This window comes from Balaenoptera physalus (genome assembly GCF_965194825.1).
Source record: "Balaenoptera physalus genome assembly, chromosome: 4".
NCBI lineage: Eukaryota > Metazoa > Chordata > Mammalia > Artiodactyla > Balaenopteridae > Balaenoptera > Balaenoptera physalus.
The window spans coordinates 67,252,748-67,279,951 of NC_138891.1; the positions used below are offsets into that span (position 1 = coordinate 67,252,748).

General features: G+C 38.8%; 1 protein-coding gene and 1 long non-coding RNA gene across 9 annotated transcripts in view; one reads left to right on the top strand and one right to left on the bottom strand.

Annotated features, from left to right (window-relative positions):
• LPP (LIM domain containing preferred translocation partner in lipoma) overlaps positions 1-27,204 on the top strand; it is a 692,297-nt gene that overhangs the window by 503,630 nt on the left and 161,463 nt on the right. For all 8 annotated transcript variants that reach the window (XM_082461500.1, XM_082461502.1, XM_082461505.1 and 5 more), the window contains one exon: positions 13,785-13,911. In XM_082461500.1, the coding sequence (XP_082317626.1) occupies positions 13,785-13,911 (127 nt within the window). The remainder of the gene's footprint in view (positions 1-13,784; positions 13,912-27,204) is intronic.
• Positions 1-27,204, bottom strand: part of LOC309660690 — a 326,684-nt gene that overhangs the window by 175,021 nt on the left and 124,459 nt on the right. The gene's annotated exons all lie outside the window — the stretch shown is intronic.

The window sequence follows — 27,204 nt, forward strand, 5'->3', positions numbered from 1 at the left end:
TGCTTTGGATAAATGTATTACTTACAATCATCTCCTCAGTTATGTTTAGTTTCTGCGCTATTAGGACCTTGCTAGGTTGCATCTCACATGTGAAACAATGTGATCTTTAATGTGCTTGATGTACTGTAACATCTCGTACTTGTTCTTCTCCCACAAGCTCATTTTATATTCAAGAAGCAATGTGAGCTGCGTCCATAACATTCAGCATTGTCATGAGGGTTGAGGCACTGCCTGCCGAGTGACCTGCGTCAGTCACTGCAATACGTCTCTTGGTTAGAAAAAGAATAAAGCCAGTAATAACTGGCTTCCTACCTATCAGTGAGGGTAGTTAGAGTGACAGTGATAATGAAACATATAGAGTTTTTGATGATATTCATGGTGGTGTTATAACAATAACTGTTTGTAAGTTTTTGGCACTTAATGATATCAAATCCACTCCATTCTTTTTTTTTTAATTTTATTTATTTATTATTTTTGGCTGTGTTGGGTCTTTGTTGCTGTGCGCGGGCTTCCTCTAGTTGCGGCGAGCGGGGCCCACTCTTCGTTGCAGTGCACTGGCTTCTCTTTGCGGTGGCTTCTCTTGTTGCAGGGTATGGGCTCTAGGCGCACAGGCTTCAGTAACTGTGGCACGTGGGCTCAGTAGTTGTGGCTCTCGGGCTCTAGAGTGCAGGCTCAGTAGTTGTGGCGCACGGGCTTAGTTGCTCTGCGGCATGTGGGATCTTCCCGGACCAGGGCTCGAACCCATGCCCCCTGCAATGGCAGGCGGATTCTTAACCACCCCACTTCATTCTTATTATAGTGACACTTTCAACCCCATCCTTCCGGGTCTTAATCTCTAGCTACTAGAACTTGAGAGGCGATTTCTAGAATCAGTGTGGTTGGATACATATCCTAGCTCCTTCTCACACCAGCTCCGTGACTTTGAGCAAAGCTCTTTGGAGTCTCTGTGTCTCTTTCCTCATCTGTAAAGTGAGATAGCAAAAGTGCTCATGTAGTTGGATTATTTCAGAGGCTAAATGAGATAACACATGTAGACAGTAAGTGACTCCATAAATGGTATTACTATAATCCCTGGGCATTGAATAAGGCCCTGAGTCAAGAAAATTCTTACCAGAAGGAAGTATTTCTTTCAGAAAGCCATGTATGTCATTAGGAAACAATGGATAAGACAAAAAGAGAAGGGAGATATTGAGGCCAACTTGCCTAGGACTCTGGACTCCCCTGTGACGAAAAGTGGCTCGTGGGGTCTGCATCATGTGAGGAGAGATGCCTTTTGTTAAGTCAAGGAAGAGAAGACTGGCACGGGGGTGACACCAGCACAGCCTGCAGACTCCTCTGGGGACCACATCTGTTTGTGCCAGCTGCTGTCAGTCTGTGTAAGCTCGCCGAGAATAACAGCCATGATTTTCACTTTAAAGCAGCTTCCATCTCAGGATCTCAGAATGCTGCATAAATGGAGGTGAGGGCTCCCAAAGTCGTGCCAAGAGGGGACATACTTTGTAGGGCATCGAGAATGTATCACTGTGCTGAGTGCATCTTTCACGGTGGAAAAAGAACGAACTAGTTTCAAAATAGACCTCTTTCCTGATTTGAGCCCCTCTTGATTCCACCACTCATTTTTTAGGTGACCTGGGACAGCTCAGTTCCCCTCCTTGACTCTCAGTTTTCTCATTATAAATGAGGGGCTTCACCTACCACTAAATGATCTCTAGTGTGTTCTGTTTCTGGAATGCTCAGAGAGTGCCGGGGATCTACAGTTACCTCCCAGTAGACTACCGCAGACTACAGTGTTTTACATGTCGGTGAGGCCCAAGTTCTTATAGAATAGAATATTGCGTAGTGTTTTATTCATGCTTGGACTTTTAACCCAGCAGAAAAAAAAATTATGACTTTGGTCACTAGGAAATGGTATTATCTTTTAGTTTTTTATATCAGAGTATTAATGACCCTTTACATGATTTTTCCTTCGCTCACTTCTAGTACAGTGCTAATTATCATTTCTTTTTACTGTTTTACGATTTAGCATTACCCCCCAGCTTGTGTCAGAGATTGATAAAGGAAGTAGTCTAAGAGCAGTTCTACTTCTCTTGCTGAATCATGAATGAAGACATCAAAAGTGGCCCTGTCTCTCTACTTCTTGTGCTCAGTCCATCTACATCAGAATTACCCAGGACGCTTGTTATTTTCTAGGTTGCCATCTTTCTACACAGTAAATACTTCATATTTACAAAACAGAAACAAACTCACAGACATAGAAAACAAACTGATGGAAACCAAAGGGGAAAGGCAGGGGAGGGATAAATTAGGAGTTTGGGATTAGCAGATACAAACTACGATATATAAAATAGATAAACAACAGGGTCCTACTCTATAGCACAGGGAACTATATTCAATATCTTGTAATAAACTAGAAGGGAAACGAATATGAAAAAGAATATATTTACATATATTCAACTGAATCGCTTTGCTGTACACCAGAAATTAACACAACATTGTAAATTAACTATACTTCAATTTAAAAAAAATTGTTGGTATTTGTCCCTTAGGAAGTTTCCTTTGATAGTTCAAGACTTCATAATACAAGATTAAATTCTCCTAAACGTAAGTAGATAGGTCATAAAATCCCTCTGAAAAAAAATGTAGATGGGTTGAGAGGCTGAGGCAGTTGTATGATGGTTAAGCATGCACTTTCTGGATTGATGACTGCATTCTGATTCCAAGTCCCCAGGTACTGTCAAGGTGATCTCCGTGCCTCAGTTTTCTCATTTGTAAAATTGGAATCTCTGATCTGATGGGGCTGCTGTGGTGACTAAATGAGTTAACGTATTTTGAACATTGTCTGGTCCTTGCTAAACTATTCAGGATACCTTAATTATTTTCAGTGTCATCAATTATAAATCAATAAATATATAAATTAAATACTTACATATTTCTACCTTTCAGAGTTTATGGAAGGAGATATTCCTTCAATAGAATTACTGTTATTTGAATCAAGGTTGCTGATCAGTTAGAAATATTCAGTGCTGTTGACCTTTAGATTCAGTGTCAGGGCATGATCTATTTCCCCCTCTGCTGCAGTGCTGATGAATGGCACTGAGTCATTCATATTCCCTCATCCACCTTCCTGCCACATTTGAAAGGCAGCCATAGCTCAAATTTGACAGACTGTTTGTGAGCATTTAATACAAGTCATGAGCCCCTATTAAATATTAGCACATGCCATGTATCATCTTAGGTATTACAACGGCCCTGAAATGGAAACATTCCCTATTCCCTGCCTGCCCCCTGACCCCATTTACAGATGAAGATGCTTATGCTAAGAGAAGTTTAAAAAAACTTGTGAAGTGTTATGCAAAATAAGGGATATAACTTGGTATTTGAACCAGCTTTTTCTGCTTCCAAAGCCCACACTTTCTCCATTACACCACAATCAATGTTTCTGAAAGTAAATGGGGCCACATTGGTCTCCAACCTCTGATATAATTAGCATCATGCTTTAATCAGTGAGGTTGACTGTCTTGATTAATCTTTATGACAGATCATATAAGTTTCATATTTCTAAATGAATATATAGAGGCAGCTGTAAATTAGTGGAAAAACACTGAGCTTGGGTCAGAAGACTCATGTTTAACTCTTGGCTCTGCCACTTCCTATGGGTGTGATTTTGGCTAAGTCACTTAACATAGTCACTTAACAAACCACTAACGTGGTTCGTTTCTTTGTACAGAAGACACACATTCCTGCCTTGGAAAGTATTAAATAAAATGTAGCGTGCGTGAGTGTTGCCCCAGAGTTCCTTGCTGCCTGTGAAGGAGCGTGGAAATGCGAAGACCTTTCTTCCTTTGCTTCAAGTCCCAATGCAATCTTCTCATCCCCCGTGGCGTGTTTTTGGTATGCCCCAGTCCACTGTAACTTCTCTTTCCTCTAAATTCATATCATCCATTGGAGTATTCATGTGGTATCTATTACTGTGTAGCATATCTTTAAGGATAAGAATAGGCTCTTAATCAGTGCAGGCAGTGAATGATTTACATGGGCCATCTCATTTAACTCATGGGGTAAATCCTATTGACCCCATTTTATGGTTTATGCAACTAATACTTCGTTAAATGAAGCATCTTTCCCTGAGTCACACTGGTGGTAAGTAGTGGATGTGGGATTTGAATCCAAGCAGGTAGCCAGCCCCTAGAGCCTATACTCTTAAGTGTCTAAACCATACTGATTACCATCATCAGTCAGTGTTTTGCTTCGTTCTTTATTTCTCCCTCATGTGCCTTGATTTCTTGACTGAATTATAAATTCCTTGAACTGGAATTTCAATTCCAGTAATTGAGATATTGAATACACCTCAGTTATCCTGATGATTGCCATCATGCCTAATGACTAGTATTTGTGGATAATTTAATGTAGATTTCACCGAGGGTACAGTTTTTCACACTGCCTCAGTATCCTGGAAGCAAGGACTTTTGACTCCTTCCTTGTCTTTGTCTCCAGAAGCTAATCTTCCCACCATGTTGAGCTACTTTGATTTGATTTTCACAGGTCAAGCAAAAAACCTTTTCTCTGTTATTCTCATGGACACACTTTGCCTGCCTCCCCGCCAAGGCCCAGAAATCCAGTGTGATCAGTGCATCTGTCAGAGGATGGACTTGTTTGCTGCGGGTGGCATTGTTACTGAACAAAACACATGCCCTTCCTTTGCATCCTAAGTGCCTTGGATTGCTGAGCAAGAACCTTTCTGACTCAAATGAAAACCACCTTGTGTTAGGTGAAATATGGGGAGTTAACCATTTGTTTGCTGGCGTGCATTTCCCACGAAAAACTCAAAAACAGAAATTCACCTCAGCCATGGAAAGTGATGTGCCAAGCGTCATATTTGCATATTAAAACCGAAAACTGATTTGCATGTTATTTCAGTGTCTTGTGTCACGTTCAGGCATCTGTCAAGCCCACTTAGATAGAAACAGCTTGTATAATAGGAAAGTGTTTCTGTGCATATCTGACTGAAAATCTAGGTGCCTTTATTTTTTTCAACAAATTGTCCCCACTTTACATTCTTCTTTTTCTTCTGGCTTTGTGTCTGAAAATGCTAAAGAAAAGACTGAAATCCCATGTCTTGTAAAGAATAGTTATTTTTTAAGGGTCATCCATATTTTACTATATTTAGATAATTTTAAAATATTAAAGAAAAAATTAATATTCCCATCATCCTAACATGAGCTGTTAACATGTTGGTATTTTTTTCTTCCAGTATCTGTTTTTTTATACCTACGTAGACACACCTGCTGGCACCCTTACATATATATTTGTATACATTTGGAATTACCAGGTAGTACTATTTTAATATGTTTCTGGGTTTTTTTTTTTTAACATGATAATGACAAGAATTATGAAACAATCTAAATATGTAACAGTAAGGAATTGGTAAAGCCCCAGTGAATTAGAACCATGGTCAAGGCTGGAGCCCTGGTAAGAGAAACAGTAAGATGTCTGGTTGAGGATGGCTTTTCTATGGGACAGTGTATGGAAAGTAGTGCATGGTGGTAACACTTTTCTTCCCAGTGTTGGAGCAACTAGCCCTTTGCATTGTTCCAGGCAATCAAATAAAGATGAAATGTCTTTTCAGTGGAAGTCACTGCCAGGTACTAGTGGAGCACAGCAAAGACCAAGACCTCGTTTTGTTTGAAAACGCAACCTTGAACAACAGTTCATCCCATTCATCAAACTTTTTATGTCTTGAGTCTTGTTGAGGTGAAACCTACCAATGGAAATAATGTCTTGTCATTGTCTTTCCTTTGTTGTATCAGATCCCTTCTGCATAGCACACATAGGCCTAATTAATGGAGCAAAGAAATGCAGGTAGCTTTTAGCTCTCGTGCTGTGGAAATAGCTTCTAGTAGCCTTGTGTAGGAATCATGTACGGTGGTATATAAGAAGGAAGCAAATTGATAGAGATCTTATCACCTGCCACAGAGACCACTGGCTTTCTCCTTTAAGGAAGGCCTGCCTTCTTGAAGGATGGAAAGTATGGAGAATATGGGAGTATGGAGAGAAGGAGTCATGAAATGAGAACTATGAAGCAGGTTGGTAAGAGATCTTTGCTTTAACTTCTCCCTGACCCTGAGTATCTGGGACTCCTGCTTCTGACCTTTCCTACCTGCCTACCAGGTGGGAGAGCATATGTGGTTATGCCTTTTTTGCTTGGAGCTCATCTAGGCAGGAACACATAAGGGAGGCTACTTCGTTCTGAATAACCAAACATGAGCCCTGCTTTACTGTTTATCTTTGGTGCCAAAGGCTAAGATGTAGAGAGGTTAACAATTTGGAGAGCCAGCAAAGCATACCTTCACCAAATGTCATGTATTTCAAGGTTTACAATTAAAAAGACTCAGAGGAATTACATCTCTTGCTACAACAATTAATGTGAAATTCAAATAGACTAGACTGAAGTACTTTATCAGGAGATAGAAGAGTGAAGAGTTACTGGAGAGATACTGTTATCTGCAAATATTCCACTTCCAAGAAGAAAATCATCTTTGTTAGTGGTTTGTAAGGTGTCCCTCCTGGTAACCACAACTGTCATTTAAACACAATATTATGTTTAATATTTTACAGAGCTTCTTCATATGAATTAGATATTAGTATCTTCCAGTTTATAGATGGGAAAGTCTAATAGAGAAACAAAACCCTTGGGGAACTGAAATGGTGCTCTAGCTGTCAGGGCCAGAAATAAGCATGCTCCAAGCAAGGCACTCTTAAGGCTACCCTGATACTTTGGGGACTGGTGGGGTGGGCATGGAGAGAAGCCACCACCTCTCAGCTCAGCCTACGTTACCATAATTCTCTGGTGTGCAAACACCACAGCCCCTAGGTGGACACCCAGCGCTTTCCCCTGGCTGCGGTGACATCCAGCAACTCCCCCAGGCTGTCATTCAGAATCATCAGTCCTTGGCTATGACTCCAAATTTGGCCTAAGAAGGGTGATTTAGGGGCATCTATGCATGGCATGAGAAAGGGAATATGAAAAACGGGTTGTAAGAAAACAAACCTTTTGAAAGTTGAAGACTAACTGGCATAAAATCAAACTTTTAAAGTCAGATTTTCTGGATGGTCTTCTTTGTGCCCTTAACCATTCATTCTCCAAGAAAATGGACCTTAGGAATAGAAGAACTAAGCACATGCCTTTCTGCTCCCATGCAGCTGTGAGGAATGTTCATTGGTGGGTTTCTAATCGTTAATAAGTGGTTCTCCTCCTCCCCCTTCCTCCTCTGAGACCCATTGCTTTCAACCTGAAGCAGGGTGGGTGCCCAGCACATCTTCTGCCTTTGGCCTGAAGCGGAGTGCTCCTTCCACTGAACAGTGAGACGCTGAGCATAGAGTGTGATAATCAGTGAGAGTCAGAAAGGAGAAGCAGCGTCAGGAAATTGCAAACTGCAAACTTGACACAGTTAAATAAGGGGAGAGAAAAAGAACGAAAATATCAGAAATATATTTTTTCTGGCAGGCTTTCAGCTCAAAATGGGGCTAATTCTACCGTTTGAAAGAAGATAATTTCAGTGTTTCTTTTTTCAAGAACACGTAATTGAAGTTATTTTCCCTCTGAGAGAAGGAACCTCTTGTACATCATTGCAAATGGACAAGAAAAATGAGAAGCTCTGGTACCTAGAGTGATAGAGTATTCATTATCATGTAATCCCTCTGAATATCTTGGCTGCCTTTTCCCAGTGTTGTATCTGCCTGGGCGGTGCTTTTCTGGTGAGGTTCAGATTTGCACTAAGTTCCAGTTAGCTAGCACTCTGTAACTAGGAAATCAACAGCAGGTAAGGACTCATGGGAGAAAAATGGCCCATGGCGAGGTCAATATCAGAGTAACCCAGAAGGCTGATATGATGACAGATTAGGTAGCCATTTTGTAATATGGATCCTTATTTAACACATATATTTAATTAGTTAAGTTGGTGGTAACAAAGATTCAAGGAGGTGGGTGTTCTCCTAGGGGTCTTTGCTGTTTGCACCATAGTGTAGGCTGTTTACCATGCTTCCTTTTCTCTTTAGGAGGGACAATTCTGCTTTCCCCACCCAAGGAAGGATGGTGGTAGGAAAGGGTGGTTAACCTTTGTATGTTCTTGATTTCATGCCCCATGTGTAGTGAAAGTTCTGTAGGCTGCAGAAACCCTGTGACCTGCCAGCTGCTTACTCAGATTCAGAATGCTGAATGAAGTTCTAGATTGTTTCAGGGGATGCTGACAAGTGGTTTAAGTCCTCATGTAAATGGAAATCTCTATAATAATGAGGTCTCCACTTGCTCAGTGTGTCTGTTTTTATAAACTACAAAGTTGCCATAAATATGAATACCTGTGATTTCACTATAAATATCTGTAAATATCTGCATATTACGGGTACAAAACTGTGATAGAGTTAAAAATCAAAGGAATCTTTGAAAACACCATTTTACACATAAACATACCAAGGCTCAGGGAATAGAAATGATTTGATCCAAATGACTGGACAAGTTAAAGGCAGAACTAAGATTAGAGAGATAAATAGGTCTTTTGACTTAATAGGTTCTGATGTAAGAAAATACAAAACACTTCAAATACCATGAAGTGTTAATATAAGTATGATGGATACTGTTATTTGTGCTATTCTTAATCTGGCAGAGTTTTTTTGCTCACCAAGCAGATTCTGTCCATATGCATTTTGTTTGCAGAAACAGTCCTTATTTTTGCACAGTCTCATCCATAACCTTTACCAGGGGCCTAGGATCCAAATTTGGCTGTGGTATTCATATTAGGCCTTCTCTAGAATGATAATCAGCTGGGCCCCTAGCAAGAAAAGAACCATGGCAGAGAAGAGCCTGCTGTAGATACTTGGACATTTTCTGTTTCCTGACACTTTGTGTCAGGAAAAAAAAATTATTTTTTCACATCTGAGGAAAAAATCTTCATTGTAGAAAAAGGAAAGTATAAATAAAAGGAATATAAACCACTGCCCATCACTTTTAACCATTAATCTCTGAGCATATTGCTTTCCAGTCTCCCTTCTGTAACAGTTTGAGGCAAGCCAGCCGTCAGTGGATGGCTCTCCTCCAGGAGTGAGCTCCTTTTTCCTATGCCTCATATGGCTGTATCTAACTGCAAGGAGAATGGAAAATAGTCTAGCTGTGTGCTCAGAAGGAAGGGGAAACACATTTTGGTGAGCAGTTAGCAAATTTACATAGGACATATCAGAGTTCTTTTAAAGCATATTAACCATTAAATTGCTCAGAAATGACATGATGTCTGGTTGCACTTTTTTAAGTCATCGTTGGCTTTGGGTTTGAGATATTCACCAATAGGCATATTTCAGAAGCATGACTTTAGTAAAGTCAGCCCACCATTTTAAATCTCCTAAAGATTATCTGTTGCCTAAAACAGTCTTGACTTTGACCACAACCCATTTTTCTCTAGCCTCATCCTAGCTCTGTTCTTCCTCTATTTCTTAACATTTTTGCTAATATTCATGTTCTTTTGTACATACTGTTCTTGGAATATCTTTACTTTTTTTCTCTTTCTTTTTTCCTTTTCTTCTTTCTTTCTCTCTCTCTCTCCCTCCTTCCTTCCTTTCTTTCTCTCTCTCTCTGTCTCTCTCTCTCTTCCTCTTTCTCTCTCTCTCTCTTTCTTTCTTCCTTTCTTTCATCTGGTGAAATCCAGTTTATCCTTCAATATCAAACTAAGTGGTCACCTCCTTTCTGGCAGTGTTCTGTTATCTCAGAACACTGAATTCATACCTGTGTTTTTGTACTTACACTTTACTGTAATTACCTATTTTCATGTCTCTCTCTTCCTAAACTGAGTTGTCAGAGGCAGGAATCCTGAATAATTTGACTTTATAATGATAGTGCTTAGTACTTGGCATTTCCTTAGGAAAAGTATGTTAAGAGAATTTTGAAGGAATTCTCTGAAATTTATTTCCCAATAATTTCATCCGTGGGTCATATAATGTTTTTTTTCCTTTTTTGCCTTTACTAGGAGGTCCAGGCATTTCAAAGAACGCACATATTAGTGATTAATATTGATACTTATAAGAATGTCTTTTACTTAGAAAAGGCTAGAGGCTGTGTTTATATTTGTTGTGCAGTGCTTTTGTTTCACTATTTAGCAGTAAGCCTCCACTCTGGAAAACATCTTTGCTTATTAGATAATACAATCAGTATTTTAAAATCCAAATGACTATAGTGATAGAGCTGGAAGGCTTGGAAATAACAATATCGGAATCCAGCGAGGCATTGAAGTGGAGCCAAAACACGGCCAACTCAGCCTACCTAGTCTCAGTCAGGGCTCTGCTGGCTTTCAGGGCTAGTACTGCACACAGCATTGCTCAGTTATCTTTTCTGAGCCTCAATTTCCTCATCCATAAAATAGGGTGATATATCACACAGGGCTGTTGTATAAACATTTGAGATGACATATGTGAAAGCAGGCACTTTGAAAAGGGTCATACAGATACAAGGAACTGTTATTATGTCACAATGAATATACTGCTGATGCTATTCATATTTCTACTTCTGAAGAAATAAAAAACAAAATAATATATCACATCCCCTGCCAGCCCTCCCTCACCCCCCACTTATAAATTTTCAATTGTGTTCTATTGCCCAGACACAATTTTAGAAGCTGCTTATTTAAAAATGATTTGGATACAATTATTAATTTTTCCTAGGATGTGTTGAGTCCTAAGCACTCCCGGGGGAGAGAAATTGAAAGGGATCTCTTCATCCCAGTGAGAAAGTGCTAAACTACTACTTATGAGACTTGAATGCTGAAGAAAGTCCTGAACTATATTTTCCTGGGTGTGAGAGACAACTGGGAAGAACTTGACTTTTTACCACTATGTATTCCACAGATGTTGAGTATTACCCACTGGAGGTGGGGGCAGTGGGGAGTTCTCTAGCCAAATAAGGTCCAGAAACACTGGAAGAGATGATCTCCTGGGGTCTTTATTCAGAAGGAATACCAGGAATCCAAGATCAGCAATATTTGATATTAGAATCTAAAAGAAAAGAGCCTTTCCAAACTTCAGAAACAGTATCACAAGCAAATAGGAAGGAGTATTTGTAGAATAAAAGGTATAATATAAGTATTGTTTCTTAAAATCTGTGAAATACTGACAAGGTAAGTACTTTGAAATTAGGCCTCTGCTTGAAATTTAAGTGCTAAAGGTAGAATCTCAATTACTGGCTCCGATTTACAGAGGACAGACTTGGCTTTCTTGCTGCCTTTGTTTATATGAAAAGGGAAGCCGGCAGATTTTAGGGCCAAACAATAATAAATTGTGTCCATTCCCTGAGGGTTCACCCTAAGACTGGAAGCAGGAATTATCAGATTTTCTCTACTAGTTGTTGATTTAAATTAAAACAGCCACGACCATTAATATTTCATACTTTTCTAGCACTTTCTCTATGGAAAGCAATGTTTGATTGGAAAAGAATACGTAGAATTTAGAGTCAGGTAATACCAAATTTGGGGCTCAAGTTCTCTCTTAATTGCAAACCTACAAGAAAAAGTTGTAGATAATTTTCCTATCTCGTCTTCAATGTTGTCACCTGAACTGGGATAGTCCCCTCCCTCAGAGGCAGGCTGGGGAATCTAGAGTCCCTTTGTTGCCATGGCTTGAAAGTAGTTAAGCTCTATTTAGCATGAAATGCAAGCTGTCTCATCTTAATTCTCACAAAGACTGTGAGGTAGCATTGCAAGCCCATTTTACAGAAGGGGGTCTCAAGTTCAGACAGGTTCACAAGCTCACCTCATTAAATCTGTCTCCAACCACAATGCCACTGCCACACCATATATCCCTTCACTATCTCTGGCCACAATAATTTTATGTTCTTATACGAATATTTCTGTAAAATTTTCTTGAAAGTTGATAGCATATATGAGCAATTTGAAGTTTAATTATACTAGCAAATCACTCCTCCAATATTTATATCTGCATACACTCCCCCCAATATAGTGTGCTTTATGGAACTGATGATCATTTGTGTCTGTCTTTCACCCTCACTAGACTTCAGTCCTTTCAAAGGCAAAGACTGTGTCAAATACGTCTTTGTGTTCCTCCCTGATGCTTGCAGAGGGTACACAAAATAGGCACTGTAAGAAAGTGTGCATAAACTAATAAGCAAAACAAACGTGAATGAGTCAAGAACTTCTTTAACCCTCACACTAACTCAATGGGGCAGGCATTATTTGCAGTTTAGAGGAGGCCCTGAGATTAATGTTTAGGACAAATGAGTGAATCTAGGATGGGCTCTTGTCCTGGCTTTATCCTAATTAGCCCTGCCCGATCTTTTTGGGTGTCAATTTCTTTACCTCACAATGAGTAGATTGAGGTAATGATCCTGCAGATGCCAGATGAGAGATAATTAGAGAGAAAAGGCCAAATAGGTACCAATCAACAATTTCACATATGTTTAGAAGGCATTTCATGCCCTAGCCATAACACAAGTAATTAATACCCTTCTTAGTTGTTGAAATGATGCTGGTAATAATAATGAAACTTTTGTACAAGGATTTGTTCTTCACAGGATTTTCACATCCAAGAACTCATTTGGTATAGTGAAGATAACGGGTGAATGAATATGCAGCTTCAAATCTTGTTGAACTGATTCTTGTAAACTATTCATGAAAGGAGAAACTCTTGGTCAACAATTTTAAGAGCGCATAAAGATCAAGGCAGTACATTCCCAATCTCAGCTCTTTCCATTTGCCATGGGGAATATCATCACCGATATTTCTAAACCTTTAACAGTCTTTTTATTTTTAATACTTTGAAGATACTGGGGTGTAATATCGGAAGTGGTCAAAGTTATAATGTAGGCAAAGGAAAATATAACAAATTCCCTCTTATTTACATAGCACCAGCTATTTTACATCTGGCCTCTGGTCTTTCTTCTTTCTTTACATACTTTAGATTCTTGGTTGATCACCTCAAGTGTTCTTTCACCTGACATTTTATTCCCTTGCATTGCTTTAATTCAGGCACATCCGCCTATTTAACACCAATCCAGTGTTTACTACTGCTGATTTACCTCCTCATTTGATATCTGGTTGTTTGCAGTGCAGGGGTGGTCTGGTGGGGTGGGGCAGGGGGGTTACTCAACCTCCTTAACTGGAACACAAGGCCCTTCACTTTGTGGACCCCATGTACCCATTAATATTCATCTCTTTTCTTATCTCAAACTTTATACATAGGAGTTCCTTATGCCACCTGGCTTCTTCCTCACCTGAATGTAAAAAAACTGCAACGTTTATGGTTCCTCTCCTTTAGCTGAATAAATCCTAGTCTGTGCTGGTGCCTCTCCCTGGAATTCTTCCTCTCCGGACAGTGGGAGTCCCCTTTGTGCTCTGATTGTGCACTTTCTACAGTTGCTTTATCTTTAATTACTAGGGTGCCTATACCTCTTACTTGACTGTAAGCTCTGTAAGGGAAGAGACTCAGTTTCTTCATCTTTTTTTGTAAATCTACAACTGGCACATAGTGACTGCTTAGCAATTGTTGAATGAAATAGAGTCCTATTCTTTGTAAACATGGATTTCTAAGCCTGATAGATGGCTCATCTATATAAGGCAAGTGAATAAAGAAGTGCCCCCAAGGTCAGACACTGACTAGCTGATAAAACCAATTCTAAACCCAGGCCTCCTAATAGCCCCATCCAGTGCTTTTTCCTCTACAGTGCAAACACTACCTGATTGCCTTGGTTGATGTCTAGGTTGCACTTAAAGGACTCTGTGTTTTCTGCCTTTCAGAGTGGACAAACAGGATCCATGGGGCCTCCAGCTGTCCCCTCCTCATTCCGCCCTGAAGATGAGCTCGAGCATCTGACCAAGAAGATGCTGTATGACATGGAAAATCCACCCGCCGATGAATACTTCGGTGAGTGGGGTCTAGGGCTGAGTTCTGAAGTAAAGGTTCTGTTCTGTTTTCCTTAATTAGTAATTAGGAATAGTACCGGCTCCACTGGTAAAAGCTTTGAGTCTGGATGCGTTGGAGTTGGTATGCATGTACACACACCTGAGTGTTCTGGAAATTGCTTTGTGAGACTGCCGTAAATGTGATGTCTGTTTAGCTTGGACTAAAATTTCAGGGGTAATGCAGAGTTTCTTGAATACAAATTTGATTTTAAAAGTTAATTTTTGACAATTTATTAGCTTCTTATTAGGCAAAAAATAGGGTTTCTGTGTGGGTTCAGGTCTCTCACTGATCTAAATGTTCATTTACAAAATGTGGAATCGAGTAGTATCTAAACTTTGTGCTTTCAATCCTTTCCCTATTTAGGAAAAGTTGTTCCCTTTGTATTTTTTTTAACTTCTCCTCTCTCCAAACCTGTGAATAATTATCAGTGGTTAATCATCCAGTCCATTCGTGTGATGTGAATTTATGAATTGTACGCCAAGTATGAGGTGTTAAAGATACATAACCTATCCTCAGGGAGGTTGGAATTATTTAGAAAAGATAAGAAAAACAAACAATTGCTAATCTAGGTAGAAAGTTATGAGGCATAAGAGAAGCTTAGGTCGGACTTCCCTGGTGACGCAGTGGTTGGGAATCTGCCTGCCAGTGCAGCAGACACGGGTTCGAGCCCTGGTCTGGGAAGATCCCACATGCTGCGGAGCAACTAAGCCCGTGAGCCACAACTACTGAGCCTGCGCTTCTGGAGCCTGTGCTCCGCAACAAGAGAGGCCACGATAGTGAGAGGCCCGCGCACCGCGATGAAGAGCGGCCCCCGCTTGCCGCAACTAGAGAAAGCCCTCGCACGGAAACGAAGACCCAACACAGCCAAAAATAAAAATAAAAAAAAAAAAAAAAAAAAAAAATTTCTGCTGGCCCCTGAATCAAGTCCCTCGCACTAAGGTATTACAGTTTTAAAAAAAAAAAAAAAAGAGAGGCTTAGGTCAAATGTTACAAAATGTAAAAGCTCTATTCATTGAGAACATTGGGAATGCTTTTGAGAAGAATTGATGGTTCTTGAACCTGGACTCAAAGCAGTGCCTTTCAGGTTTTCTGTTTTCTCCCTAATCTGTTGGAGACCAATATTTCCATAGAGTACAATTAAAATTAGTTACTAAGAAAATGAAATAAACAGAATACAAAATGGAAGACTGAGTTTTACCATTATTAGATTTAACAGGAATAAATTACTCTATTAAATTGCTATCATATTTTCTAAATACTGTCTGTGTCTGTACTTGTCTCATTGCAGAGTGTCTTAGTCAGATAGGAATCTGTAGATCATTCTGAGTAGCACTGCTTTTCGGGCATCTGGAGAGAGGATATTACATTTGGGGAGCAGTTGGGAGCAAAGGCATAGAGGTGGAAAAATTGCACAGGACTTTTACTTCTTCAAATACTTCCTATTTTCATGTCTTCCCACTTGCTTCCTATTTGGGAATATGTAATGACAGGTAAACTGAGGGCACAAAGCCACATCATAAATGCACTGGGTTAAAATATGAAAAACGTGACATTTCTTTGTATGCAGGAGACAGTGTAGCTTAGCTAAAAGAGCACAGTAGTGGGGATAAAGAGTTCTGGTTCTGGTTCCCTTTCTGCCTTTTACCAGCTAAGCAATATTGACCCGTTCCTCAACTGCCTCAACCCCATTTCCCACCTTGGTGAATCATAGGTGTGAAGCAAATGTGCTTTAGCGTTTCTTGCATAGTAAGTTCTCTGTAGAAACAGCATTAATGCAGAGAAGTACACAAAGCTAAAAGTTAAATGTAAGTTGATAGAGATTAGCACAAATGCATAGAGAATAGTTAAAAAAAAGTCTCTAGTTATATTAAAATATACTAAAAGTATATCACGCTCTTGTCATTGACATGGGACAAGGGCTTATATTGGAGCCTAAGGTAACTTTTTTAAAAAGCTTATTAAGAGTGAAAAATAAGGCCTCTGTATTAAGGTATACCAAACACAAAAAGCTAACATACCAAATATATATGCTTCAATTTTCACAACAACAAAATAGATAGCAATAAAAAACATTGAACATAGATAGTAACTGTGTTCATGAGTATATATTAATCGCTCTGGGAGATTAATTAAATATTATCTTTGCCTTCAAGAACTGTCCTAGCTCTACTACTCACTAGTTTAGACAACTTGAACAAATTGCTTATTCTCTACATCCTTTTGTTTTGCTTTATCTATAATGTGGAAATAATGGCTAGTTTATACTTTTATAGTGAGTACTGAATGAAATATTTATAGAAAGCACTTAGCCAAGTTCTTGGCATGTAGAATATGCTCAGTAATCAAAGTTATCCCGTGATTTACTAAAGAAAACAAGATATGCCCATTAAAAAGCCATTAATAATACGTGATTTAAACTGAAGTTCCTAGCAAAAATAGAACATATGTCACCAATTGGTAAATAATCATTGCCAAATGAGTATTACAAACCATGAGAGAGAATGTGGAATAATGATTAAGTTTTATTGGGTGCTTACAATATGGCAGCACTGTTATACAGTATGTACTTTATTAAGAATTAACTCATTTCATCCTTACAGAAAAAAATATAACCCTGTGAAGTAAATGCTATTATTATTTCCAGATTAGGAAATCAAGGCACAGAAATGTTAAGTAATCTGCCCAATACCAACAGCTAATAAGTTGCAGGACTGGATTAGAATCCAAACTCCAGGTCTATACATTTTTTTTTTCTTCTAAAACTTTTTCCACAGCTTTATTGAAGTAAACAAAGTCACATAGTTAATGTATACAATTTGGTGGGTTTGGATGTATGTGTGCGCTTATATTTGCCGTCACCACAACCCAGGTAATAAACATATCCTTCGCTTCCAAAGTTTAGTCTGGATATTTAGGAAGGGTTTTACGGAGGAGATCAGCTTTGGACAGATGGAAAATAAGGGAAGGGCATTCTCTTCTAAGTAGATAGAATGGATAAAATATAAATTGAGGCCAAGATTATTTAAGGAAAATTACTTTATATGGCAGATATCCACCAAGGGCCTATTATGTGCAGGCTACTGTGCTAGGTAGGTGTTGGAGACATGTGGAGCTAGGGAGACGTGGGTCTTTACTTTAAAGGAGCTTATAGTCTTAAGAGAGGATGTGTACAACGTTGTGGTGTTTAATCCTAACACAAGGCAGAAAGCGACAAGTAACTTATTTGAAGTTCAGCCAAAGCACTTTGAGAAATGAGAAGAAAGGAGAGAGAACATTATGAGGCAGGAATGGAAAAGTGTTTGTGGAGTGGATAGCCTTTGGGTTGTTTTTAAAATTACGGTAATAGAGATTTGGAAGTGCGATGATAGTAGAGAAGTGATGTCATTTCTGAGGAGTAGAATTTTAACGTAATAGGGAGTAAAATCATTGGAGTGAAGCACCCATGTGGGAAGGAACAAATTTTGGGAAATAAGGTAGGGGAGGTAGGCTGGGACCAATGGCCTAAAGACTAAGGACTTTATCTTATATAATGAGTGCTGCACGTTGAGATCAAAGGTTATGGGAACTGTTTCATGAAATGTGGTTAAGAATGTGGGTTCCAAAGCCAGAATGCCTTGGTTTGAATGCCAGCTGTACCTCTCACTGGCTAGATGAAAGCAGGAAGCAAAGGATGAGTTAACAGAACTATGGTTTACTGTTCTACTCAAACATTAAACATTTCCCGAACATGTTTTGCATGCCTGCTGCTGTGTGCAAGGGACACCAAGCAGAGTCTCTGCCCTCAGGGGATTCACAAGTTCTGGGAAGGACAGGAGAGAGGCAGGCATGTAAGGAATGTCTGTGCAGCAAGGGGTGCAGCACTGTGTTGGGTCTGCCTGAGACACTAGGTGAGCATAGAAGACAGAGTTAAGTCTGAAGATGAGAGAAGGAGGCTACATAATAATGTGTTTGCAACAGAAGGGCCTAACCCAAGGGAGATGAAGAAGAGTCATCTCTTGTTCTCTATCAGAATTTTACCTGAGTTCCATTCTGGGCTGGAAATAGCATTGCTAATCACCACCTTAAAAGAACTTTTCACTCTTGCGTTAACGTGCCCAGCCCCACCTCAACCCCCTCACTTTTTCTATCACTTTGCCTATGTAATGCTGGAATTTTCATTGACACTATAGGTGATTTGCTGAAGGTCATTAAATGCTTTCATGTCAAAGATCTCCTACTAGATTATGAGCTGCACCAGTGAGTGAGAGGGAACAAAATGTAAATAAATGGTGTCAATGGAATAGATTCCCCTGTGGTCATGTTCATTTTTTTCTGTGCAGCCCCTATTTTCTTTTTTCCTTGAGTGGAATAATTCATGAATATATTTGTGTTTTGTTTTTCATTATGGAGTTTCCCATTACTCTTAGCAGTTTTTCTTTGTTTAAAGAACTATAATTATGGCATGCTTGAAAGTAGGGGAGGAATATCAAAATATCACCTCACAGGTGACTTAAGTCAAAGGAGAAAAGATACCTTCACAAATAGAGAGTTTGGAAACTTTCTTAATCCAAGTGATGAAACTTAGCATCACCAATAATGGGACAAACTGACATGTGCCAGCTGATATGATGTAGTAGAAAGTACACAACATCACCTGTGTAATATAGTCTTGCTGAAATATTTAACCTGAAATCCAACCATTAGGAAGTAGACAAATCCAAATGATGTGCCATTTTTCAAGACAATTGTCCTGAATTCTTTTAAAATGTCAAGATTAAAGAAAATGAAAAAAGACATGCCATTCAAATGCAAGGCATGCGTCTTGATTGAATCTGGATCAAAAAACAAAGTATTTAGGGCAAGTTTAGAGAAATTTAAATATGAACTATATATTAGATAATACATCAATGTTAATTTTGTGGGTATAGTAATGGCATTGTGGTTATATAAGATAATATCCTTGTTTTTAGGAGCAAAATGTTGAAGTATTTAGGGTAAAGTGTCATTATGTCAGCAACTTATTTTGAAACAAGATAGATAGATGTAGAGATATTATGAGGAGGGCAGAATCACTTCAGATTATAACAATAAGAGATACTATAACTGCACAGCTACAAAGGATACCCTTTCTCCCCCCCAGGAGTATTGAAGCCTATCACAAATGAATTATCTTTTATTTTTGTACGTGCCGCATGGCATACGGGATCTTAGTTCTCCAACCAAGGATCGAACCTGCACCCCCTGCAGTGGAAGCGCCAAGCCCTAACCACTGGACCGCCAGGGAAGTCCCACAAATGAATCATCTTAACACTCCCTTCTTGGGCGGGAGAAGTAGAGAGTCATTCCTATATCTTGTAAACTTGACTGTTTTAAAATTTCCCTTTCTTGTGTATCTGTTTCTTTATTTTCTACTGGACACATACCCTTTCTACTGTTGGTGAGATGATAACCATTGTGGTGGAGATGATGAAAGCTATATTTACTTAAACCTCTACAAGTTTAAAAAGCCTACTCCCAGTCATGGTCTGACTCATATATCTGGCCATGAAGTTTTCATTTCTCTGATGAGGAAACAGAGATTCAGAGAGACTCAATGAGTTGTTCAAGTCACACAGCTATAAATTTTAGGATTTCGACTTACTCTTCAGATCGCAAGTCCATTCTGATTCATTACCGTTACAAAAAGGCATAAGCTGTTCCTGTAGGTGGCTATTCCTGCCTCATGTCATCCTTTACCTCCTGAAGTCATGATCTTTAAGTAAGAGATCAATTGTTCCGAGGGCCTCTGTAGCCCAGACTTCAATGTCACTGGCAATATACTTTGACTATCTTTAACTCCTGCATTAACTGATGTGACACTAAGCATAGGCTTTTTGCCATGGCTCAGATACATACTGTAGGGAGATAGCCCACCTGATACCTCTCTATCAGCCATGTTAGCTGACTGTTGACCTTAAGGGAAAGCAAATCACTAAAAATCACTAAGAGCTATAGTGATTGTTTCCTCAAGTCATTTCTTGATAAAATATTACAAGCTGGAACCTTCAATTGAGTCTCAGCTGTTTTTTTTTTAATGATTTCTTCTGAAAATGTGCTAGTTTTAGTGCTTCCATGCCGTTCCTTTTACATCTTAATCAAAAATTGTAACTGTTGCATTACAGTATTAGCTACATGCCACAGCAGATGAATCATAGTAGAGCAGTATGATAAGTCCAGATCTTTGAAGGGAAGATAGCCTCTCACGTTCTGAACATTTTTATCTACTTGGAGTTGAATTTTGGCTGTAGCAGATTCCCTAGTGTCTTTCCATTAGCAAGGACGTACTTGAGTGGGCCTAGAATGCTGTGCTCTAGAGGGAAGAGAGGAAATATAGAAGAAAGTTGAAGGTAAGGAGAAATTCTCATCTAATTCAGTTAACCAGGCAGTAGATCTTTAGTTCACATCATTTGCAAGGCCACAGGCCTTGGTTCAAGTGCTTGCATCTTGGAGCAACCTGTTTCCCTGGGCAACTAGAAAAGTATGTTTCTACTAGAGGAGATTCTCAGTGCCAGGGGTAGATACATAGAAAGAACAAGGGGTGATGAACTATAAATTACTATAATTTAAGGTAAAGTTCGGAACTTAAAATAGGAGAGGGAGGATTTTTAAATTAGCTATTAAAATTAATGGGGGAGAAAGTTTTTGTTGTTAGAAAATTAGGGAGCTTACAGGGCTAGTGGCCAGCATTTGGAGCTTATATTTTTCAGATAGTTTTGAGGGAGAAATGTAAAGGAAAGTTGAGTTTGTCTCTAGATATCCTTGAGCCATGTCTGTGAATTTATCCAGGTGTTCTCCATGTTGGTTGGTATACCCAGAGCCTCTAAGTTTTGTGTTTTCATTCATTTTGAAAGAGAAAGCATGTTTGTAGGTGACAAGTTCCATGTCTCAGTCTGTGGCCATGGCATGATTCTCTCCAAAATAATGGTGCTCTGGCTGTACAGACCCTAAGGCAGAAGGCAACAATCTTGGAATACAGTATCTCTGGAAATGAATAAAGTAATATATCTGAGGATGGTCTAAAAATATCTACCAGCTTATTTTTAAGCAGGAAGCTGTAATTATCTTGGCAGTGTTTACATGGTGTTGTCTTATTCCTTCTTCCAAAAAAAAAAAAAAAACTGAAATGTGTGAGTCTTAATATTGTTTAGTGAGCTATTTGAAGAATCCCTATGCCTTTAGAGCAGCACTAGGTAAATTCTCTTCACAGAACTTGGCATTTATCTAAGAATTTTTTTGTTTATCTCTTGAGCATTGTTAGTGAGGCATACTGAGAGTTTTTGCATAAAGCCAGAAGTTGGTTCTAGGAGAAGTAGCCTTTATTGCTTCAAAGGACAGGTGAACAGAGGGGAAGATATGAGGTGGTGGGGACCTGGCATGTGTCAAGCCCTAAGAGAAGAAAGGCATGGATGGGAAGGTGCTACGAGTACTTTACTGATAAAACCACCTCACCATACTTGGTACTACATATCTTCTCAATTGAGAGCAAGATGGAGGTCCAAAGGATGTTTGTGAGTAGAAGCAGAGTGCCCCAAACAATGGGGAAGATGGTTTATTTCTTTTCTATTCTAGTAAGACCAAAGGATAAGTGAGCATGTCTAGAGGACTTGGACTAAGAGGCTTAGGAAACTGGAAACCACTATTTGAGCTACAGTTGAAGGAGTGGAGAAAAGAAAACCTGGAGCCCTGAAAGCTATTGGAGAACTGCCATGTCGAAAAGGTACTAGACTTAATATGTGTTATTCCAAAGTTAGCTACAAAGGCAAGTGAGGGGAAGCTGGCAAATTTACATTTGGTATAATGAATTAACATGTTTAACAGACAGAAGAAGTTTCTTGGAAGAGCGTAGGCCAAAGCCCAGTAACCCCTTGTTGGGGAAGTGGTGAAAGGTACTCAAGCATTCAATGGACTACGAGATTAGATTTCAAAAATACTTGTCCAACTCTGATATTCAGTGACTTAGGCATCTCAACTTGCGTGGGAATCAAGCTCTTGCATCTAACTTCTAGTGCTACCCCCAGCTTATCATTATTATTACATGATTACAACTAACATTTATATAGTGCTTTGTAAAGCACTTTCATACTTGTTATATAATTTAATTTAAACTAGACAGCAGCCCTGCAAAACAGACAGTATGTTTATTTCCATTTGGCATATGAAGAAACGGGATCTGTGTGATTAATGGACTCCCCATTCCTCAGAGCCCTCTGCCACCCCTGCTAGACATAGATCCCATTAGCATCAGAATTGCACAGGGGCCCAGGCCTACTGATCCCAGATCCTGTTCTCTTTCCACCCCATCATGCTCTCTTAGCACCATGTTACTGGATTGGTCATAGACTATGAGATAAATCAGTGAACATAGTCTGTGTTTTAGCTTCTTCATCGGTACAAGGAACAATGTGATTGCTTTGAAAAGTTTTTAGAGGGTTTCAACTGGCAAGTGCTAAGTAATTTGTATTTCATTGTTTTTATTATTTTGTGTCAAGGAAATGGTTTCCAAAGTGCTCCTGTCAATTACAAACTAGAAAGTGATTCCAAGTGGGAGCTGCCTTTAGTACAGATGGAACCTGAAACCGTAAGGATCTTATTTTCACAGAAAAATAACCTAATTAATTAAAAACCCCAAAACCACAATGGAAGAATAAGTAGAAAATAAGTGGTTTAGAGAAAAGGTGGTATTGATTTGGGAAAAGAATGGATTTCTTGGTTTTGCTTCTCTCTAGCTTTTTGTTTAAGGTCTCTGTGGGTCATGGGAATAGAATGTTTTCTATTAATGAGACATATTTGATATATTTCCTTTTGTGGTAGTGATTTCTGGTAAAATGTTTGCTTGGGGCAATATATGATTACAGCAGTAAATAAATAATAATCCTAAGCATTTTATGTGTTCTATCTTAGCACACGTTAATTTTTAATTAATTTGGCTACATAGTGTGTTTTTAAGCATCGATTTGGAAACCTAGACTTGTAGTATCATAAAGAATAATTTAATCTTAGAAACTATCTAGGACAACCTTTCATTTTCCAGAAAACTAAAGCCCAAATGACTCGTTCAAGGTCATACAGCTGGGAGTGATTTGAACTCTATGGCCAGAATTTCCTTTCTGAACAAACAATAGAAATTAGTCTCTGATGGTAAGAAGAGGAATGGCAGGGCTGTTCACAAAGGTGAGGGAGTAGGTTGGGCCTGCTATTTTTGTGAACCCAGACGTGGTGACACCTTATTCAAATTTGAGTTAAGAACACATTGCCCTTAAAAATGATAAAATAAAATGATAAAAACTTGTTAGAACCTTTGTACATATACTGTCCTTATCTCCTTGATTTTCAAATATAAATGAACTGAAGAGATTGCCAATATCCTCTTTTCTCATACTCATCAAGTTACTTACTTGTAGTATTTATTGTTTACCTCACTAGTATATAAGTCTGGTTGAAGGTAGTTTTTGTTTAGTACGCTGCTGTGTCCCCATCTTTGGTCCTAGATCAATGCCTGGCACATAGGAGATATTTAATGTTTAATTAATTAATTAACCCATGAATAAGAATTGTGAGCAGACATTCCATATTCCTTGTGGCAGGACATGGTGTAAACTACAGAGGGAAAATACTTCATTTATTTAACACCTTATGGAATCTTAAAATGTTACAGCTAGAGGGAATCTTAAAGACTACCTAGGAAAATCCTCTCATTTTTAGAGATTGTGAAAATAAGGGAGTTTTCTAGGTTCACAAACTAATTAGTGACAGAGCCATGGATTATAACTCAGACTTTCTCATTCCTTTTTTAAATCACTTAAAGGCACTAGAGAATGTTTAAGGTAGAACAACACATGGTTGCTACGATCATTGAACTTCAGTCAAAATTAGATTGATACCCTTGAACTTGATCTCTTTTCCATGTGTTTTCTTTGAAAATTAAAGATTGAAATTCATCAATGGATAGGTTACATAGTTAGGATTTTCTTTTTTAAGTTCTAAATCATATTTTCTCCCCTCTGGGATTCCTTTGTGGTCCTTGGTTCCCAAGACAATCTCTTACCTCCTCAGTTTTCTTCTGTTCTAATCTAATTGGGTCAGATGGGCAGGGCATCACACTGAAAGAAAAAAAATCCTTTCTCCAAGTTTACGTGTTTTTTCCCTAGCAACCAGTTATAAAAGATCATTCTCTTATATTACCACCCCTTCAAGACTGGGAAGACTCACCCAGGATTGGTGTTTCATACATACAGCAGATACTCACTCACTCTGTTGCTTTGGGATCACCATTCTCTTTATCAAAGAATGAAAACAAAAGTAGAAAAGAGATTTTTACTTTATAATCAAGCATCCTTTACCTTATAACTGTGGAAATAAGCTTGATACCCTGAGAGAGAAAGAGCTGGCGGGGCACACAATGTGTATGGCAAAAGAAAGTTTCAACTTGTAGGTTGTCTGTGGTTGTGTACTGAGACATGCAGAGCTGAGACCCGAACCTACAAGTGCTAATTATGCATCTTCTGATCTTAAACACACAAATACAGATAACTGTGAACTCAACTCCCTTTCCTCTCCAAACCACGCTCCTTTCCCCCAACCTGAACTTTCCCCACAACTTTCTCTAAAACAGATAATCATCTCCTTCCAGACTTTGAAGTGACATTAGAATTGTCAGAAGGCATAATTAATTGACTGTCAGCAAAGCCATTGTTTGAACATCTGCAGAGTTCTACTTGGTAGGCATCTGTTGTACTTTCAATTGAACGGATTCACTCATCTTCAAATATTTATTGAGTGCTTGCTATATACCAATCATTGAAGTGTGTGCTATGGGAGAGAAAAGAAATAAGGTAACATAATGACCAAGGAGAGAAAGCATTTGTTCAATCCTCTAGCACCAAGGGCTTTGATGGAAAACAGATTTCATGACTGGAAGTGGAAAATACATTCTTTTTCATCCAGGTTCAGGGGCTTTTGCCACTATTGCCAGCTGACCTGTGCCAGATAAAATGCCAGAGGAGTCCACCTGTTGCTGGGGAATAGAGAGACCTATTGGTGAAGCACTATTTGTGGACAGAGTTCTCAGCAAAGACAGTTGAATGCTTTAAGAGAAAAGCAAGCAGAAAATATCCAAGGCCGATAAACTGGGAAATCCCACAAGCAGGTCCAAATGAATGACCTTATCCTGATTGTCTTCCTAATTCTCACTCTGATGCCGGTCATGTTACATTAAATTCTCCCAGTTTAATTACAGCACTGCACAGCTCTGATCTCAGTCCCCATCTGGTTCTCTATCAAAACTTCAATTTATATCAGTCCTGGACCTGGCTCCACTCCTACCTGGAAGTGAACATCATTTGTTAAAATTCAACAAGAAGGAACACGAACACTGTGGAGTGACTTGTTGAAGGAAGCTAAGATGATACAGTAGGCAGGAGGTAATTGAAAACAGTTACTAACATCTACTGTCTCGCTCTCGACACACACAGACACATTCACACACACAGACACATTCACACAGACACACACACTCACAGAGACACACACACTCACACAGACACACACACACACTCACACACACACTCATAATACTCACACACTCACACAGACACACACAGACACATTCACACACACACTTTCACACAGACACACACAGACACATTCACACACACACTCTCACACAGACACACTCACACACACAGAGACACACACACACATACACTCACACAGAAACACTCACACACACACTCACACAGACACACTCACAGATACACACACACACACACCATTCAGCCCTAGGATCATGGCACAGTTAGAGAGCTGGCTATAAATCTTCCAACTTGAAAGCTTCCCATTGTTTGGTCATTGGAGGCCACCTTCGTAATTTTCACCACATATGCAAACCATCTGTACTATTATTTGCCTAACATTTTTGTTCAAATCAATTCATTTATTTTTTAACCTATTTTATCTTCATTCATGTCCATAATATCCATAATTTGATTTTATGGATTAAAGTACTTGTTGCTTTTTTTCCCCTAAAAGACATGAAACTAAATACCATAATTAAATTTAAAATGTTCATCCATGAACCCTCCAATGTTCAAAATACTGAGAAATGTGTGTATAACTCAACCAGAAGATAAATTGATGGAATATTATGGTGAAATGATGTCAAAGGTTACCCATTGAGTTAAGTTTTACTAAAAAAAATTTTTTTTTATACCCAGCATCATCATGTTATCATGAGAGGCCGTGTAGTGGTGTAAAGAGCCAGGTATCAAGTAACCAGAGGCCAGATTCTGGGCTGGTCACTGTCCCACAATCTTGCTGTGACATATTAGGCCAGCCCCTTTTCCATGGACCTCATCTCTCGTAGACTTCATGATCTCTTGGGATCCTTTGGCCTTTTAATTTACTTACCTCAAATACTTTTCGTATATTGTCCTCTATACACCGTTAAAACATAAGTGGGTAGGAACATAGCTGCCCTATGTAGAATTACAACATTGCTTGCTTCAGAAGAATTGGAAAAGAAACCCAAGAATTATATTTCCTAGACTGTTTTATACTCTGCTCAGTACTGTTCCTCATTTCCTAAGATTTACGAGAAGGTTCACATCATTTGAAGTAGCTTTAAATGTCAGTTAACAAACATAAACTAAGATTGTAGAACATAAGCAACACTGTGTACTGAGTTGGATATTCTAGCATCACTGTTTAAGGATTTTCCTGGTTTAATATGTTGTTCACTAATGATACTTTGTATACATAAATGATATTAATATTAGTAGCCATGAATGTGATCATGGTCTTCAGTGTATAATATAGCATTGTCATAAAAATAAATAATTCATCTTTTGTTACATGGCATAGTGACACCAGAACTGGACTTGGAGTCAGGAAATCCAAGTATCTTCTCTGCGTGACATTGGTGACATTTGACATTTGCAATGTGCTTTAGAACATATTTTGCATTATTTGAAAACATTTTTTTTAACAGTTTTAGGATTAGAGAGAAATCAGCTTAAACAAGGACCAGTTAAGAGATGGAACCAAATTCTTAATGTAGGTTTTCTGGATTAAATTACATGTACTTTAAGCAACTTTATATAACCTCTTAAACTTTTTGAATTTCAGTTATTTCACCTATTAATAAAGGTTATCCTATCTATTTTATATAATTTTTGTGAGGACCAAGTTAAAGAAATAGATGTGAAAATGTATTCTAAACCATAACAAATCAAAAATTTA